This window comes from Pseudorca crassidens, chromosome 9 (assembly GCF_039906515.1).
Source record: "Pseudorca crassidens isolate mPseCra1 chromosome 9, mPseCra1.hap1, whole genome shotgun sequence".
Lineage (NCBI taxonomy): Eukaryota > Metazoa > Chordata > Mammalia > Artiodactyla > Delphinidae > Pseudorca > Pseudorca crassidens.
This window is the reverse complement of record NC_090304.1, coordinates 97434824-97451034: the sequence shown is the minus strand read 5'-3', so window position 1 is coordinate 97451034 and position 16211 is coordinate 97434824. Positions and strand designations below refer to the sequence as shown.

At 39.1% G+C, this 16211-nt stretch overlaps 1 protein-coding gene across 5 annotated transcripts in view; it reads right to left on the bottom strand.

The window, feature by feature from the left end:
- Window positions 1-2031: 2031 nt before the first annotated feature.
- The window catches only part of ARHGEF12 (Rho guanine nucleotide exchange factor 12), a 143845-nt gene continuing 129665 nt past the window's right edge, over window positions 2032-16211 (bottom strand). For all 5 annotated transcript variants that reach the window (XM_067751343.1, XM_067751340.1, XM_067751341.1 and 2 more), the window contains 11 exons: window positions 15800-15877; window positions 14612-14687; window positions 13916-14083; window positions 12973-13060; window positions 12403-12489; window positions 12185-12264; window positions 11653-11889; window positions 9055-9525; window positions 7872-8188; window positions 6681-6750; window positions 2032-6140 (listed from right to left, as the gene is read on the bottom strand). In XM_067751343.1, coding sequence (XP_067607444.1) covers window positions 6130-6140; window positions 6681-6750; window positions 7872-8188; window positions 9055-9525; window positions 11653-11889; window positions 12185-12264; window positions 12403-12489; window positions 12973-13060; window positions 13916-14083; window positions 14612-14687; window positions 15800-15877 — 1683 coding nt within the window. In that variant the 3' untranslated portion in view covers window positions 2032-6129. The remainder of the gene's footprint in view (window positions 6141-6680; window positions 6751-7871; window positions 8189-9054; window positions 9526-11652; window positions 11890-12184; window positions 12265-12402; window positions 12490-12972; window positions 13061-13915; window positions 14084-14611; window positions 14688-15799; window positions 15878-16211) is intronic.

Below are 16211 nucleotides of genomic sequence, written 5' to 3'. Positions count from 1 at the left end.
TACTACCACCACACTCCACCCCCTTAAAATAGTAGCATCAAAATAGCACAATATACAGGTTTCTCTAAAACTGCACCGGTTTTTTGTCTCCCTCCCTTCCTTCTTTCCTTCCATTTAGAAGAACAATCAGGTTAAACAAGTATATTATTATAGAGGTCAGCAACAATTCTTTAAAAATGAACATACACACAATATCACACACCCTAAGAACCTAGGGTTTAGACACACAAAACCATTATAAAACATGAAATATGGTTGTATTGGTAAGAGATATTTAACATATTCTAAATTTATTAATCACTTTTCACCTTTCCTGCTTTAAGTACTTAAATCTTACAATGAAAAAAAAAAAACCTTTGGATCAAAAAGATTGAGAACTGCCACATTCTATCATGCTAACTGCCTTTAATATTTAAAATAATAAGATAGTAGAAAAAATTTCTCTGTATAGACATTTCTCCAAAATTTTTTAAAAGATCACCAAGATGTACCGTAATTATTGTTACTGATCAGAATGTGTTCAGGCAGCCCCAACGCTGTGGTCACACCTACAAAGAAAGGGATCCTCTGAAATCAAATGCTGTAAAGGATGCCTTAACTTATGGGTTCAACAGCACCCCAATCAAATGAAGGGAAAAGACTAGAGAGCTCTGCCTACCTTTAAGGATTTCAAACCAAGGCCTCAGCTGATGCTCAGGGAATGATGATGTCTCGCTAGTAATAATAGGGGGCAAAACAAAATATTCCCTTGAAGTGTTTTCAATCAGTCACAAGAATTATACTTGACATTACAGAAAAAAAAAAAAGAAAAACACCTACATCTAGCTAGTTATCTGTAATGTTTTATGACATTTGTCATAATGGGAAGATATCAAGTTCAATTGAAAAGCAAATTTTTCATCAGTATAGATCCTCTTACCTTTCAAGTCAGTATTAAAACTTTGGTGAACCAGTCATCTGGCTTAAAGAGGATGGCAAAAAGTGGAAGTAATTGCTCACATGCAAAGACAGGGTTTGACCTTCTCCATTCCTGTAAGAAGACGGCTATCTAGGAGCAAGTGGGAATAGTATGGGTATTTATTTCTTCTATCAGTTATGTTTATAAACAGGGCTAAGAGTACAGACAGGTTAATTTCTGCAAAGTACATTTGACTTAATTTTTTTTAAGGTTTAAAAGATCTACAAAATCCTAAGCATTTTTATTAATTTATTTTTTATTTTTTGGCCGCACCGTGGGGCTTGCGGGACCTCAGATCCCTGACCAGGGACTGAATCCTGGCCACCCCAGTGAAAGCCCAGAATCCTAACCACTAGGCAACCTGGGAACTCCCCCTAAGCATTTTTTATTATGCTTATTAGCTCTATCAGCCAAACGCCCTGCTGAATGACTGGAAACTAAACTATTATCCCAAGAATAAATCAAAGTATACCTCTGTGTCAAAACCAACATACAAAAAAGCCCAAAACTCAAGGTTTTGAAATGGGAGAGTTGGAATGGGATCCATAAAAGCACAGAAATGTTGGTAGTCTAGGAAGTCCAACACTGAGGATAAGAAAGGTAATAAAGATGTCTTATTTCATTTAGGGTAGCGTTAAACCAAAGTTATATTTCAGTGAGCCATAAAAGCTGCCCCATTTATCCCACTAAAGTACACTTAAAAATTCTGTTATATATATTATACCATCATTAAAAAAATAATGTAATATATAAAAAAAAATCATTGCATTGTACATTTTAAATGAGTAAATTGTATGTTACGTGAACTATATCCCAATAAAGCTGTTAGAAAAACAACAACAAAGCTGCCCCAGATGCTGGGGCAATTCCAGCTGTGAGCGTCCTCATGGAAGTCTATGTATTACGGAGATCAACTCGCTGGTCTCACTAGTAAAGATGCTGTAACAAGCAGGAAGATATCTGACAGTCACTGCCAGTAAGATCACTTAAGGCCTCCTTGGTGCTAAAACTTTTCTAATATAACTTGTATAAGACAAATCAAGAGGAATATAAATAAAAAGTCACATACTTGGTTCCTTTAAGCATATTTAATATTTGAACTCTCATTTTCTATTTTCCCAGACCCCAGAAAACAGAGTTTTTAGATGACCAATATTTTGTTCCAGAAACATACAGCCTTATCAGCTAATTCATAAAAGAGCTATTTTACAAAGGTACATCTGGATAATTAGATCAATAAAGTCTTTTAGGCATTTCAAAATGTGATCAGTAAAAATACATGATTATTAATAAAGTTTTTTTTTAAGATAGTTCCAGATTTCTTTAAAAGTAATTTCTGTTAAAGAGTACATGATTGTATGGTGAACAAGGAAAATAAAATGTTCTAGCAGGAAGAGGCTGACTAAGAATAACCCACAGTGTGCATTACAGTTACGTTTGCAGTACGTCTGCTTAGCCATTGGCACCTGGAAATGGTGGACAGGGCTTCCTTCTAGGAGGTACAATTTTTTCCTACCAATTTATTTTCAAAACCATCAGTACCAGTGGGGAAGAATGAGGCAAAGGAACTCTTTTCTTGAGGAAAAAACAATTTTTCAGATCACTTTGAAAAGGGGCAGAAAAGTCAGCAAAGACATGATTTACAAAACAAAAATTGTAATACTGGGGGCAAAAAAGCTAGCCAGCAGAAAGCTGACTGGAAGTTCCTGCTAATTTTCTGTTCGAGGTCTTCTGTACACAGTTCTGAACGGTGCCCCCCATGACATATAGGGAAGGAAATATTGACCAAAGCTCTAGTAGCTCAAAATAACATCACATACCACCTTCAAAGAAGACAGCTTCCAGTTTGAAATACAGACTCTCCACATAATACACCAAATCTAACAATATCAGAACGAAAAAAAAAGTATGTGAGTAAAAGACAACTCACAGGAAGCATAATTATTTTCTTTAGCTTTGAAACTAAGGAAAAAATGGGCTCTTCTCCTCTACTATCACACTAGCTCCCCACCCGCTTCCATAAACACCTTAACAAAAAAACTTTAGAGGGACTCATCCTTTCTAACAGCTGTTAGAGTTGTTTTAGGGAAAAGAAAGCCAAAAAGCTTATAAAATATACCTTCTGTGCAGCATAATACAATAGTAACCGTTTAGGTCCTAATAGCCAAGACAACTCAAGCAGTCCGAGTTAGCTGATTTTAAAGTATGCCAAATATATCGTTTCTAGGGCAGTGATCATGACTTTAAATTACAGCACTCTGGGGGTTTGTTGATTTGCCTTGATTAATTCTGTTCTCTGAAAAGGAAGGAGACACTCCAAATGTAATTTGCCACTTAATAGCAAAGGAGCCATTAGGGCCACATGAGAGAGCACGGGGTCACGGCAGGTCACTACAATAGAGCTCAAACCCAGCTCTCCTGCTCCGGGACGGTTGCTTTGTCTACCACCCTCGGATCTTTCCGTATGGAAGTAGATTCCAACTTCTAGTCACGTAACTTTGAGAAAATGGCTTCGATGGTAACCAGCCTCACTCAAAGACAGGGTGAATACCTAATTCCATCATTCTGAAAGGCAGGTAGAGTATCAAAGTCGAATGGATGTGATTATAATGGCCAAAAGAAAATAGAGGGTGTGGGAGGCCAGCATGAGAAGAAGGGAAGAAGTTAGTTTGGTAAGATAAAAAGAACACTCAAAATTGTGGAATCTTTTCAGAATTAGACTTCATTTGGGGGCTTTGTTTGACAATCTGGATATGAATTTATTTGGAAGTACTAGAGCTATGGTCAAAATATTTTTCCAGTTAGCCCTGTTTTTGTTCCAAGGAGAGGTTAAACTTCAGGAAAAAGAAAAGCAAATAGTTGCTAAGGACAAGGGACTGGCTGAGCTAGAAGAGAAACCAGAACTCTGCTAACCTACAAAGCTTCTTTAAAGGAACGAGTGCTAGAGAATTATGCAATTACCCTGTAGCGTCTGAAGTTAAGATGAAAGTTCTATTTGTATTTACCGTTCTCCTGATTAACTGTCCACAGATGGTATTAGTGTCAAGTAACTACAGGTGCAATTCTTTTAGTTGGGAGTGACTACATTATTTCCAGCAGCACAATGTAACCATTTGGTTTTTACTTGCTTCTCTTAAGAGATACAGAAAGTTCAAGTCCCAAGCTTTACTTATATATTAGCCTCTGCTTCTAAAAATTTTAATCCCATTTTGATTTAATTTATACTTGGGCTACAACTCAAAATAAAATTCTAATTTATAGATGAGGTCCAACAATCCAAGTTGGTCTACTTAAAAACACAGATCAGTTTTGGAAAAACGGAAACAGGAATCTGGACGTAGATGAGCTTGTTAAGTTGTAGTGGTGTTTATAAAAGTAGTTGGGAATCCTTACCACTTGTGATGAGGGGAAATTTATATATATATATATATATAAAATATATATAATATATATATATAATATACAATATATATATTTTATATATATATATATATATATATATTTGGGCAGAGGGTGGGGGGATGGCAAGGAAGAGTAAAATTACATCCTAACTACCCACAGAGTTCCGAGGGCACTACTGAAAGATATGAGCAGTGGATGAACTCCTTGCATACTAACAGAATTTTCGTATTTGACAAACGATTTAGTTTTAGTTGGCAAAAATACTCCAAAACATACATACCTGATGCACAAAGAAAACCACAGAAAGCCACCAGAACTGAAGGAGTTCTCAAGTTACAGTTCTGAAACATTTATCCTCTGGAGGGTGCTGCCAGTACTACTATTCATTCTAGAGCAGGCAGTTACCAATGCCTTGCCTGCAGTATCCAGTGTATGTTCTGGTCTGCAATTTTTAAGGTCAGTCATGCACCAGTGTGGAAAAGGCTCCAGCAGTGAAGTCAGAGGAAGTGCTTCTGGAGCTGGTTGGAGCAGCTCTGTCTTCTCCACCACAGCTTTCTCCGCTCCACTCTCGGCTCTCTTTTTAACTCAAAGAGCCCTTTGGCACCATCAGTGCAAAAATTAGAGTCAAACCTCCAGGTACTAAAATGTTACTGGCCTTATAATCAGCAGTACCCGTGGCTAATGAAAGCCATTGTTCAACTCAGTAGTGATTCAGTTACACAACCTTCCCAGACTCTCACCCGCTCCCACCCCACCTTCCTTCAGCGACCCCCACCCCTGCCACCACCTGAAGCATCGCCGTTTGCTTGTTTTTACTTCCTGCTCCATCTGCAGGGGTAATTTTACACAAGTGCCAAAGTCTAATGTATAATTATAAAAATGAAACAATACCAAGAATAACAAACTTATAGTCAAGAAAATAAAATTTGCTTTCCTCTCCCTCCCAAATCCCAACCCTCAACAGAAAAGGAGACAATAGAAGAAAATACACCCATTTTCAAGTGCCTGCTCTTTAGTACATTGAGGATTCCTGTTCATTGGGAGTGGATCCCAGCTACAGAGAAGAGGTGCTTGCCTCGGGTGGGAGGAAGCCCTACCTGGGAGCACAGAGCTCAAGTCCTCTGCACTCAGGAGTCCCAGCAGACTACGCTTTTGAGGTGACCCTCAGACAAGCAGCCTACTGGATAGCAGAGGGCACGGGATACAGTTTGGTGGAGGCCACATGCTTCCCCCTGCCCTGCTTACCCCGTCCTGCTCTTCACCTCTCTACCCCACCTCCTAACACCCCATACTGAACTCTTTGCTTCGGGAGCAATCGATGCTTGGGTGTACTAAGTACAAAGGGCTAAAACTCTCACTACTCAGTTAAAACAAAACATGGCAAAATAAAAATTAAAATGTGCTTTCAAATACGGAATGAAGTCAAATAAATACATCTGATTTTCTCTTTGTCTTAAGTCTAAGTAAAATTTCATATTCTACACCCAAAGCTCTATACATTTGGTTTTTGTTCTGAATCAAAATGCATTTCTGATAGTGAGGAGAGCAGAGTGAGAGAACGGACGTCCCCTCACTGACAGACTAGTGCAGCTGCCAGGCTGTGAAGAACCAGTCCCGCTCCGGGCCCCTGGGGCGTGGCTACCCCAGGGTGTTCGCAGGCAGATCCTCTGTCACACACTCTCTCTGCGTCCACACTGGAGCCAGGACGTGGTGATACAAGGCCGATGCTCAAATCCAACAACCTGCAGTCACCTCCAGGACACGCGGCTCTAACTTTTATCTGGGAAGAACAAGGAGATGAGGAGATCAAATTAGGAAGAAAGAACAAATTAAAATGCACACTTAGGGAATATATTTGAAATGCGTGGACACTGTTAACACCTTTGTTTCTGGATCAGAACAGCCTCATCCAAAAGCATGAAAGCGAATGAGTACAAATGGCTGCACTGAACACAGATCCGTCGGTAGCCACAGGGGGACACTGCTTTCGCCGTCAGGGGAGACACAAAAGCACAGCAAGACCTGAGGGGGACCTGCCTCCACCACTAGGGAGCCTCAGTTTCCTGGGCCCACCACAGCTCTGCCTTCTGCTTTTGCAAAGGTGAAGAAAGACAGAAGGAGGGTGGCGTGGGGACTGAGCTGAGTCAGCAGACAGCGGCCTCTGCTTGATATATGATGTTTGGAAACAGGCAGTTTTTCTAAGACAGAGAAGAAATGGAATCTCAGAAGGTTTCCACTTGAAAGAATAATAAATCATTTCATTCAATGCACTGTTCAGGCAGGATGATGCTTGAGTCTGAAATCCACAGTTTTCACATACCTGAGTGCTTGTCTGTGAGGGCTGATCCAGCCAGCCTTTGGCAAAGAATGCTGTAACTTTCCTCCACCTTCTGTAAAATAAAACCCATAGGTTTTTCATTTGAACATCATGAAAAATTTATTTTGAAAATAGGAAAGAAGGCTTTTTTATATTATAGGGACATGCTTCCAAATTTCAACATTAACATCATTAAAAATTTTGTTAGTAGGCGAAAAAAGTAAATTTCATTCCTTTTACCTGTTCCTCTCTTGAGTGAATAACTTAAAATGTTCCCATATAGAAGAAAGTAGAGGAGAGGGCAACCGGTAGAGGTGATTATCCCACCGCCCCCGCTCCCCGCCCGGAGTCACCCTGAAAATGGTCCCACATGCGGCATGAACTAAATTAGAGCCAATGTGCCCTCAGTGGCCTTTTAGAATCCATCAGCCACAGGGTGACCCTACATCTAACCATATGAAGAAGGGAAAACCTACCACATGAAGTTAAAAGAAAAAGTAAGGGAGACCAGTCTTCAGCTGAGAGGCTAAGGACACTTTAAACTCTGGTCCCTGAAACCTCTACTAAATGATGTCATGACAAACATTTGGGCTCTACCAGCTGCGCCTACTGATGGCAGACTTATAAAGTCCTGTTGTCAGAAATGACCACACAGGTCAGTTTTGCAATGGTGGCTTATGCAGCGACATCTTCAATTATCACTTTACAGAACTCCCACTCACAGGCAGGCCTTTAAATTACAGGAGCCACTGGAGACAATTTCTATCTGTCACAGCACCTGGGAAACTACCAACATCACCTAACAATTCACAGATAATTAATAGGTTATGGCAAGTTAAAGCATTTCCCAGCCTAGATTCTTAACTACACAAACCCCACCTATCTCAGCTTACTGCCCACATCTTCTCATGGAGGCCAACCAATCATCCCAAATATATTTAGGTTCTTAAACTTAGAAACCCATACAAACACACAGTTTACAGAGCTACAATGGTTTCTGTTCTTGTGATCAGATTAAAAAATGCTGATCTCAGTTTTTCACCCAGGTCTATTCACAGACAATCGTCAAAGAAAACATACAAATCTAGACCCTGAGCAAGGTTACTGACAACAACCTGTTAATCATTCTACACTTCCTCTCTGTTAAATGTGTTTTTTATATCCGAGTCCTAAGGATGTTGAAGTCTGAGGTACCTTTAAGTGTTCCAGGTCAGCCTCTATCTTACGAATGTACTCCATGATCTGGCTTTGTGAATCTGCACAAGAGGAGGGACTCCGGATCTCAAGACAGGAATCCTCCATAGCTCCCCAGCGCTGCTGGACCAGGAATTCTGGGGTGAAAGGTGAAACTGCCCCATCAGAATGAGCATTCTGGGGAGAACGCTGCTGCCGGCGGGTAGAGTCCATAGAGGGGATGCCTGTCGCGGGCTGCGGGGGAAGCGAGGAAGCAATCTCCTCATCCGTGGAGCTCTCCTGCACTGTTTCATAGCCATCAAGGATCAAACAGGTTCCTATCGATAGAGACAGAACAGTTTGATGAGATTAGTGCTGCCATCATCACATTAGAAAACAGACATGGGGTGATTTGCTGACAACTTTAAAAGTTATTAAAGAAGGGGAAAGGCCATTCATTCCCAAAGTCCCAGGTTAAGTTTTAAGTACCTCAGAATTTTCTTACATCAGGTTAAAGGTAAACTTAGCAAACTTTCTCGGTAATTTCTGAGTAACTTCATATTCGTTAGCATTTTAAAAGTGAAAAGCTGAAAACTACCGAGTCCCTACATGATCTTGCCACCACCCTCCCTGCCAAACACCTGCCTTGCTTCATCTCCCACCACTGTCTCCCTCACCCTGCACTCTTTAACCACAGAACGCCTGCTCCTGCCTCACAGCCTGTGCGCTATTCTTCTCTGCTGGAACACACTACTTCCAGGTACCCACATGGCTTCTTCCTTCACTTCTCTTGGGTCTCTGCTCCCATGCTACCTCCTGAGAGGCCTTCTTCCCTGATCACCTTGTCTGCCCCCATTACCCTCTGCCCCTCAGTCTGACTTATTTTTCCTCCTAATTCTTACTATCTGACATCTATTTATTTGTTAACTCATTTACAGTTAGTTACTCTTTCCCCAAGCAGTGCTTAAGCATCATGACAATGGTGGATTTTTCCGTGTTTTATTCCATGCTATATCTCCTAGCACCTAGGACAGGGTGTGGCATAGGGTAGATTCAGTATTTATTTATTGCATGAAAGAACAGATACTACACACACACACACACACACACGAGAGAATGCTTGGATACCCGAGCGACATCCATTTCAGCACATAGCACAAGTAACAATGATTGAAATCAAAGTTTAAATGTGAAAGGAACTTGCCTGAGATGCGCAAATTAACATCCTTCTCTTCCTTTTTAACTGCTCCATCACCTTCTGATGGATTATCATCACTATGTGCTTCACGGGCATCAAAAAAGTGCTCTCCACTCTCATCAAGACCCCCTTCTGGCTCTGCGGGAGGCATCTCTGGGGTCATAATCATGTGGTCCATTACTAAAATGTTACTTGCCTGGCTATCTTGGAATGCCAGTACCACTGAATCCCGTGGAGCAGAAGATTCAGTTGAAGTCCATGGACTGTAACAAGTTGAAATGTCACCAGTTCCAGTTCTAAAGGGCATCTGTCCTTCACAAGGATGATAGGCCTTAATATTGCCAGGCTTCTGGGTTCCACTGTCTGCCTGCGCCCCCAGAGAGGCTGTCCTGCATCTCGGGAAATGCGGCCAGTCTTCCTGAGTGCTCTTCTCAGTCAAACCCAGCTGTTGTACCAGCAACTGCTTCAACAAACCCACTAAAAGATTTAGGAAGGGGGGAAAAGCACACGCATTCACAACTATAACCTCAAACTGACAGAATTAAATTAGAGGAATGATCAGTTCTCTTAAAGTAAGTACCTTTTTAGTAACATGCAGGCAAAAATATTAATTTCATACAGTCATTTTTTGTTTTGAGAAATGAAATGAAACACCATCTAGAGAAAATTTAACATCAAACTTGTCTTTAAAAAAATTTAAGAATTCTCTTATTATTCTCCTATATGCCTACCTCCACATTTTCTACCATATAACTGGAATAATACCCCAAAGGTACTTCTTAAAAGGATGTTGAAAAGCCGTGTTAATCTAGACAAAAGAACCTGAAAGTTCTGCTTTTTCCAGAAGCAGACACTATCTACATAGGCATTATTTTTTTCTAATTTTATTAGACACAGAGAACATTTACTTTATCATCTATAATAACCCAAAGAATCTCCTTAAATGGTGAAGAAGAAAATAAAACTGCCCTGTAAATGTAATTCCATGTTTGGTAGCATGCATAATTTCAAAGGATAAGGAAATATTTATTAGTTTTTTAAAATGACCTCACTAGTACCACAGCTTCCTCTGGTTGTTGAATATAGAATGGATTTAATTTTAAATGGACAAGTGCGTGCTGTGAGGTCACTCACCCAATGAGAGGGACACTGGGACAATGTTAGTGGAACCATCAGAAATCATTACCACTGTTAACTCTATGAGTCTAGAATAAACTAGGTTTTAAAGAACTTGACCAATTCCGTACTTTCAACTCGGCCTTAATTTCTACCTTCTGTCTCTTTAAATAAAGTTTCCACATAGGTTTGGGTCTTTGACCCTCCTTCTTTTTGCTCTGCAGTCACTTCCTGAGAGACGCTATGAATACTTATGGCTTTGACACTCAGATCCATCTCTCTCCCTGACCTCCTCCAAAATTCCAGTCTTAAAACTCTCAACTTCCTGCTCATCCTTCCTCTTAAATGGCTTGCCATTCATTACCATAATCTCAACATGTTTTAAAATTAAGCCCATAACCTATGGCAAAGAAAAGAAGGAAAAAAGAAAGTGTAGCAGTGGTGGTTCTTTTCTAATTTTTATTTCTGACAAAAATACTGAAATTATCTCTAAATATTCCCTTACCTTTGCCCTCACAGCCAAAGAAGCCAATTGTTTTAAGTATCTGTTGGTTTCTCATTTTATTTTTATTCTTCTAACACCATTCTAGCCCAAACCCTTTTAGCCTCAAGCCCAGACCACTCCAACTCTATTCCCATTCAAATCCTTTCGCAGATCTCAGCCAGAGTAATCTTTTTCCATTAGTCATACACCCTAGCTTAGCAACTTCACTTGGTTCTTTCTCTGCAGCTAAAGCAATCATTCTCAGCCTTTTTCCCACCTCCAATACACCTGAGACATGTGATCCACTCCCACTTGTAGCCGTGGTTCTCAACCAGGCTGGAGAGGGAGTGGGTGGCTAACCAAGTGGCAAGGACCACCCATTCGTGTGTGTGTGTGCGTGTGCATGCGTGTGCGAGTGCGTGTGCGAGAAGGATGGGTCGTGGTGAAGAATACTACAATCTCCACAAGAAAACAGAAGAATATCCGTAGCCTGAAGAGGTCCTCAAAACCCTGCAGCCTGCCACCCTTCAAGTCTGGAGGACTCAACCTGCTCTTCAAGGTCCACAACAGCTGGGCTCAACAACGCGTCCTCCACCTTTCTAACCTTGTCCCCCATGACTCCTTTAGCTTGTGCGGTCTGCCCCAGGCCAGCTGCCCTACCCGCTGCTCTCGGAACACCCTCAGAGTTTTTGCCTCTGTGTTTTGGTCCTACCATTTTTCTTGTCTGACTGACTTCTATATATTCTGCTAAATACCTATCTGAATTTTACCCATTCTTCAAGGCAATAATCACATCTCTCTTGTTTTCTAATGCCTCCCTCCTCTGGTCACGCCAACCAGATCAATTTTGACATCCTATAATGTTTTCTTACTTAAGAAGGTGAGGGAAAGTTTTGTCTCATCTTCCCAGCTAGACTGTAAAATTCTTGAAGGGAAAATTCATGGTACATTATAAAACTCTGGTGCTTAATAAGTATCTGTATTAACTTATGAATAAAACTTACAATTCCTTAGTGCATCCAACGCCCACCGTTCTTCTGAGACAGGCAAGTGTGGATCTGGGACTGTGATTTGATAATTGACTCCAACTTCCTTTAGGGTTCCATCTGCATGCTGCTCCTTTGCAAACTGTCTCTCAGCCACAAAGAGATCATCATCCACCTCCGATTTCCCAGAGGTATCCAGTGAATGAGATTGAGGTTTTGACGACATTAAAGGAGACTCTAATCCCAAATCTCTGTCTGTTCAATGGAACAGAAAAAGCAGAACGTATCTTAACAAAACTTTTAACGTGAAGCATTCAGGAAATATTTGGAAAAAAATAACCGCATGAGCTACAGAGATTGTCCGCTAAGTAAAATACATGGCACTCAGTGCAGTGTGATTACGGCACGCACAAGGCACACAAGCAAATTTTGTTAAAGTGAATAGCTGATGCCAGGTCCTGCATAAACCAAAAGAGTTAACGTTTCTTCACAGTTTATTGAGTAATAGGTAGGCTCCATTCTTCCAGGTTAATTTAACAGATCAGTTTACCTGGACTCTGCAGACCAGAGACTGAAATGCCATGATGTTCCACTTTTAATTTTGGAGGTTCTTCTTCATCATTGTCTCCTCTATGGAAGGGAAAAAAAAAAATCTTTCAGCTTCTTGAGGTGCCTAAACATCAGTGCAACAAAATGTTTATAATTATCCATTCTTTCTCTGACCAAAACGACAAAGTCATTCCTACTCGGAAGCAAAGGCACACTCACTCGCAAGGTGGTGACTGTGGCAGTGGAATTGGCTTTGTGGACTGCTCCTTCACTGATGCAGCCATCCGACAGATTAGGTCCTGCCAGCTGCAGGGAGTTTGAAAAGAATACAAAACACGGGAGGGAAAGGAAAAAGAAACACACTTTAAATACACTCAGAAAGCAAAAATAAAAACTAACAAACCATACCAGAAACGAAATCAAACCAACAGTCAAAAAACACTATTTCTGCCAGAGAATAGCTTTATTTTGGTGACATACTATTAAGTAGAGATTAGAAAACCTCACAGTGTTATGGATACACTACCCATGAAAAAAACTTCACTTGAAGCTTCTGAGAATTTTTTCTCTAGGAAAGATACTTTCAATAGGATAGAACCAAAATAAGAGAGATCCAGCTAAAAAGGAACAAATTCTTAGAAGAACACCTCTCAAAGAATATAGAGGAAGTACTTGTTTCCACATAGTTTTTGGTTTTCAAAGTCCTTTTACAAAAGCAGTTAAATTGTGGAATATTATATTCAGGATAATAAAACATATTAGAGCAAGGTAGCTATATCCAGTACATACACAGTCTTTTCAGAAACTGTCTGTGCCACCAGTTCATAAATTTGGGCTCCATTGTCAGACATGGAGATGACGAATAAAGCTTTGTTATCTGGGAAAACAAGACAAAAATTACTCTAACAATATGACCCACAGAGGCTGGGAGAGATGTTTCTAAGGGTCCTGGTATTATTCTGCATCTTAATCTAGGTAAAGGTTACACCTGATCACTCTGTAAACACACATTCACTTTGTAAAACTCATCAAACTATAACTTAAAATCTGTGCAAATTATTGTATGTTAAACTATATATAATATACTTTAATAAAACAAAGATTATAAAAGCTAGCACTAATTCCACAGTAATTTCTTAAAAACAAGTGTCAACGTATCTAAATTACTGAACTATAAACACTATTGCTCTTTTTGAATTTATTCAGAATTGCCCTTTTGCTAAACAGTTAGTCAGTAACATTCAGTGGGTGTTGGAGGAAAGAGGTCATAAATTTATCTTACCACTATGGAACTAACAAGTTTTAAAAGGGATCTCCTTATTAGTACAGTTAATATGTAACTTCCTAACTGAAACTGATTTTTAAAAACCTAAACCACACCTACTTCTTCAGTTTTTGCCTTTTCCCCACCATATCAAAAAATGAAACCTTTTCAACGGGATTACCTCCAATACATTGTCTTCACTAGTGTCATCAATGATTTGAACATGACATAAAGATAAAAGTAATATGCAGAAAAATTTAAAATGCAGAAAATTATTCAGAGAATCTAAGCATCCTCAATAATTTTGGGGTATTCACGTTCTAAGCAGTAAATAAATTTCATTTAATCTGTATAAGAATAGAAAAGGAACAAAACTCTACGCCAGCTGTGCTACTTCAACGACACTGAGTATCTTATGCAATGTTACGATGAACCTGGAGGTTAGCGTCATTCAGCAGACATACTCGCCTGTTGCCACTTGTCGAACCAGCACTGTATTCAACTTGATGACAGGGCTAAATGTGTGTTTGCTATCACCTGTAGATGCCAGAATCTTACTATGACACCTTAACACCAGTCTATCGTCCTGCTTTTGTAACAATACAAGAATATCTTCCAGCAGCAAAGTGTATAGATCTAGAAATAAAAATGTAGGAGAGGTGATCAGTACAGAAATTGAGATGTGTTTTATAAACTTTATAACAATTTGACATCAAAAACTGATTTCTGTTAAATCTAGTAAATTTTAAAAATGTACTTGCTATTGTATTTTTTAATTTCATTTTTTAATAATTCATTTTTAATGTATTACACCAAAGTGTCAGTTTGTGACTGACAAGAGATAAAAAACACTGGTTCTTCACCACAGATAGTTTGAGATACAGTGGTTTAAAGGAAGCTGAGACTCATTAGAATACAAGGATGGAGACAGGACTGAATCATGACAAAATTTTCTGCTTCATCCTTAAATGAGTATTTAACATGCTTCACATATAACAAAATAACATAAGCAGATCTTCTGTAAATGAGTAATAACACAAAGTACCATTGCTAATTGCTGTCACTGAAAAACGTGAACGGCTATCTCTTCTCTTTGGCATAAGGAAAACTTCCTATTCTTTTCCCTTCTCCACTCTCCCCCAAACCAACAGACAGTACACCTACCAATAGTTTTATCTCTATTCACCTTCCAAACCAATGGCCCTTCGTGAATCATCTTCCTTTTTGTTAAATCCAAATTCTGCCAAAATAAAGAGAATTACACACAAATTATTTCCAAGCACTTAGTGAGATGATATTCCATTTAGTCTCCTTTCCAGAAATTCTTACTATAAAAGATACCATTTACGTTCACTATTATTGATATCCGTCAACTACTGAAAATGGAATAAAAATCAGGTTAAAGTAAGCTGCATAAAATTTTCTAGAAAGGAAAAAGCATCTTGCAGAAAAACATTCAGGAGTACTGTCTTCCAAATTTCACTCTAAACAGAGGTAACAGCTAATGAAAATGAAGCTGTAAATATTCAGCTACTAGATTCTCAACCCCTTCCTTATTTTTTCTATGAATAACTATCTAGATGAGGATGATGTATAGCTTATCTGTAAGAAGCCTCTGATCTAGGCTCTCATTCCAAAAAAAGTTCTAAGGAATAGCATTTCACAGAAGTCCAGGTAGTACTGAGGCTTCCTCTAAATATTAATAACTTAATAAGAGAATCATCTTTTAGCATAAGAAAGATCTCATTCTCTGGAAGTTAAGGGGCTCAGCATATTAGCATGCTTTTTTATAAGCTCTTAAAATAAATAAATAAAAGTCTATTTTAACAGCCACCAAATAAATCTGCCAGAACAACCAGTGAAACAGTATAAGAAAGACTTAAAATCCTAAGTGACTCAATACAAAAAGCTCCATGTACTAGAAGGGGCAATTAATAAATATTTTACTATCATTCCTGTAATGGTTTCAACTTTTATGCTTTTGAAGAGCTTCATAGAAAAATAATTATCTTCCTTTACTCAAAAATCTGGAAAGTTCCCACAGTAAACAGCCTTATTCTTATTCAAACTACAGAACACAATAAAATTAATTTTAATAATAAGTAATGTTCCTTAGTCTCCTACAAATCCTTGTCACAAAAAGTTAGTTTCACATAAAATATTCCCCTACTGAAAGACTAAAGCAATCCTCACACAGACCAAGACATTTAAAAGGAAGAACAGAACCATAAATACAGACAATCTATGATGCAAGAACTCCTTCAGGTCATGTATGTTCCCACTGAGATGTTAATTACCTTCCAAGTCTTTAGCAAATTTTATGTTTTAAATTATGATTAGACCATCCCTTACCCTGAGCTCTTCAACATTTGGGTACTCTGACAACTTCAGATTGGAGGTATCAAGGCGACGCTGATAATCTTCTAAGTGCTGAAAATGAGACAGGACACAGCTAAGGTTACTGCTTTGGATATCAATGACCTCCCTGTTCCTAGATCAAATGGACACTGTACCTGCATTCTGCTGAACTCTCTGCAATATCAGACACAACCGACAACTCACTCTTCCTTAAAACACTCCCTTCTTTTGGCTTTGGTGATATTACCCTCTCCTAACTTTCCTCCTACCTCGTTAGCTGTTCTTTTCCAATCTTCTTTTCAAACTCTCTGGCTGCTAACTAGCATATATTTACTTTCTAAATATGTAAATAATGTACATGACACAAAATTCAGAAGGTAATATAAGGCACACAATAAACAGTAAG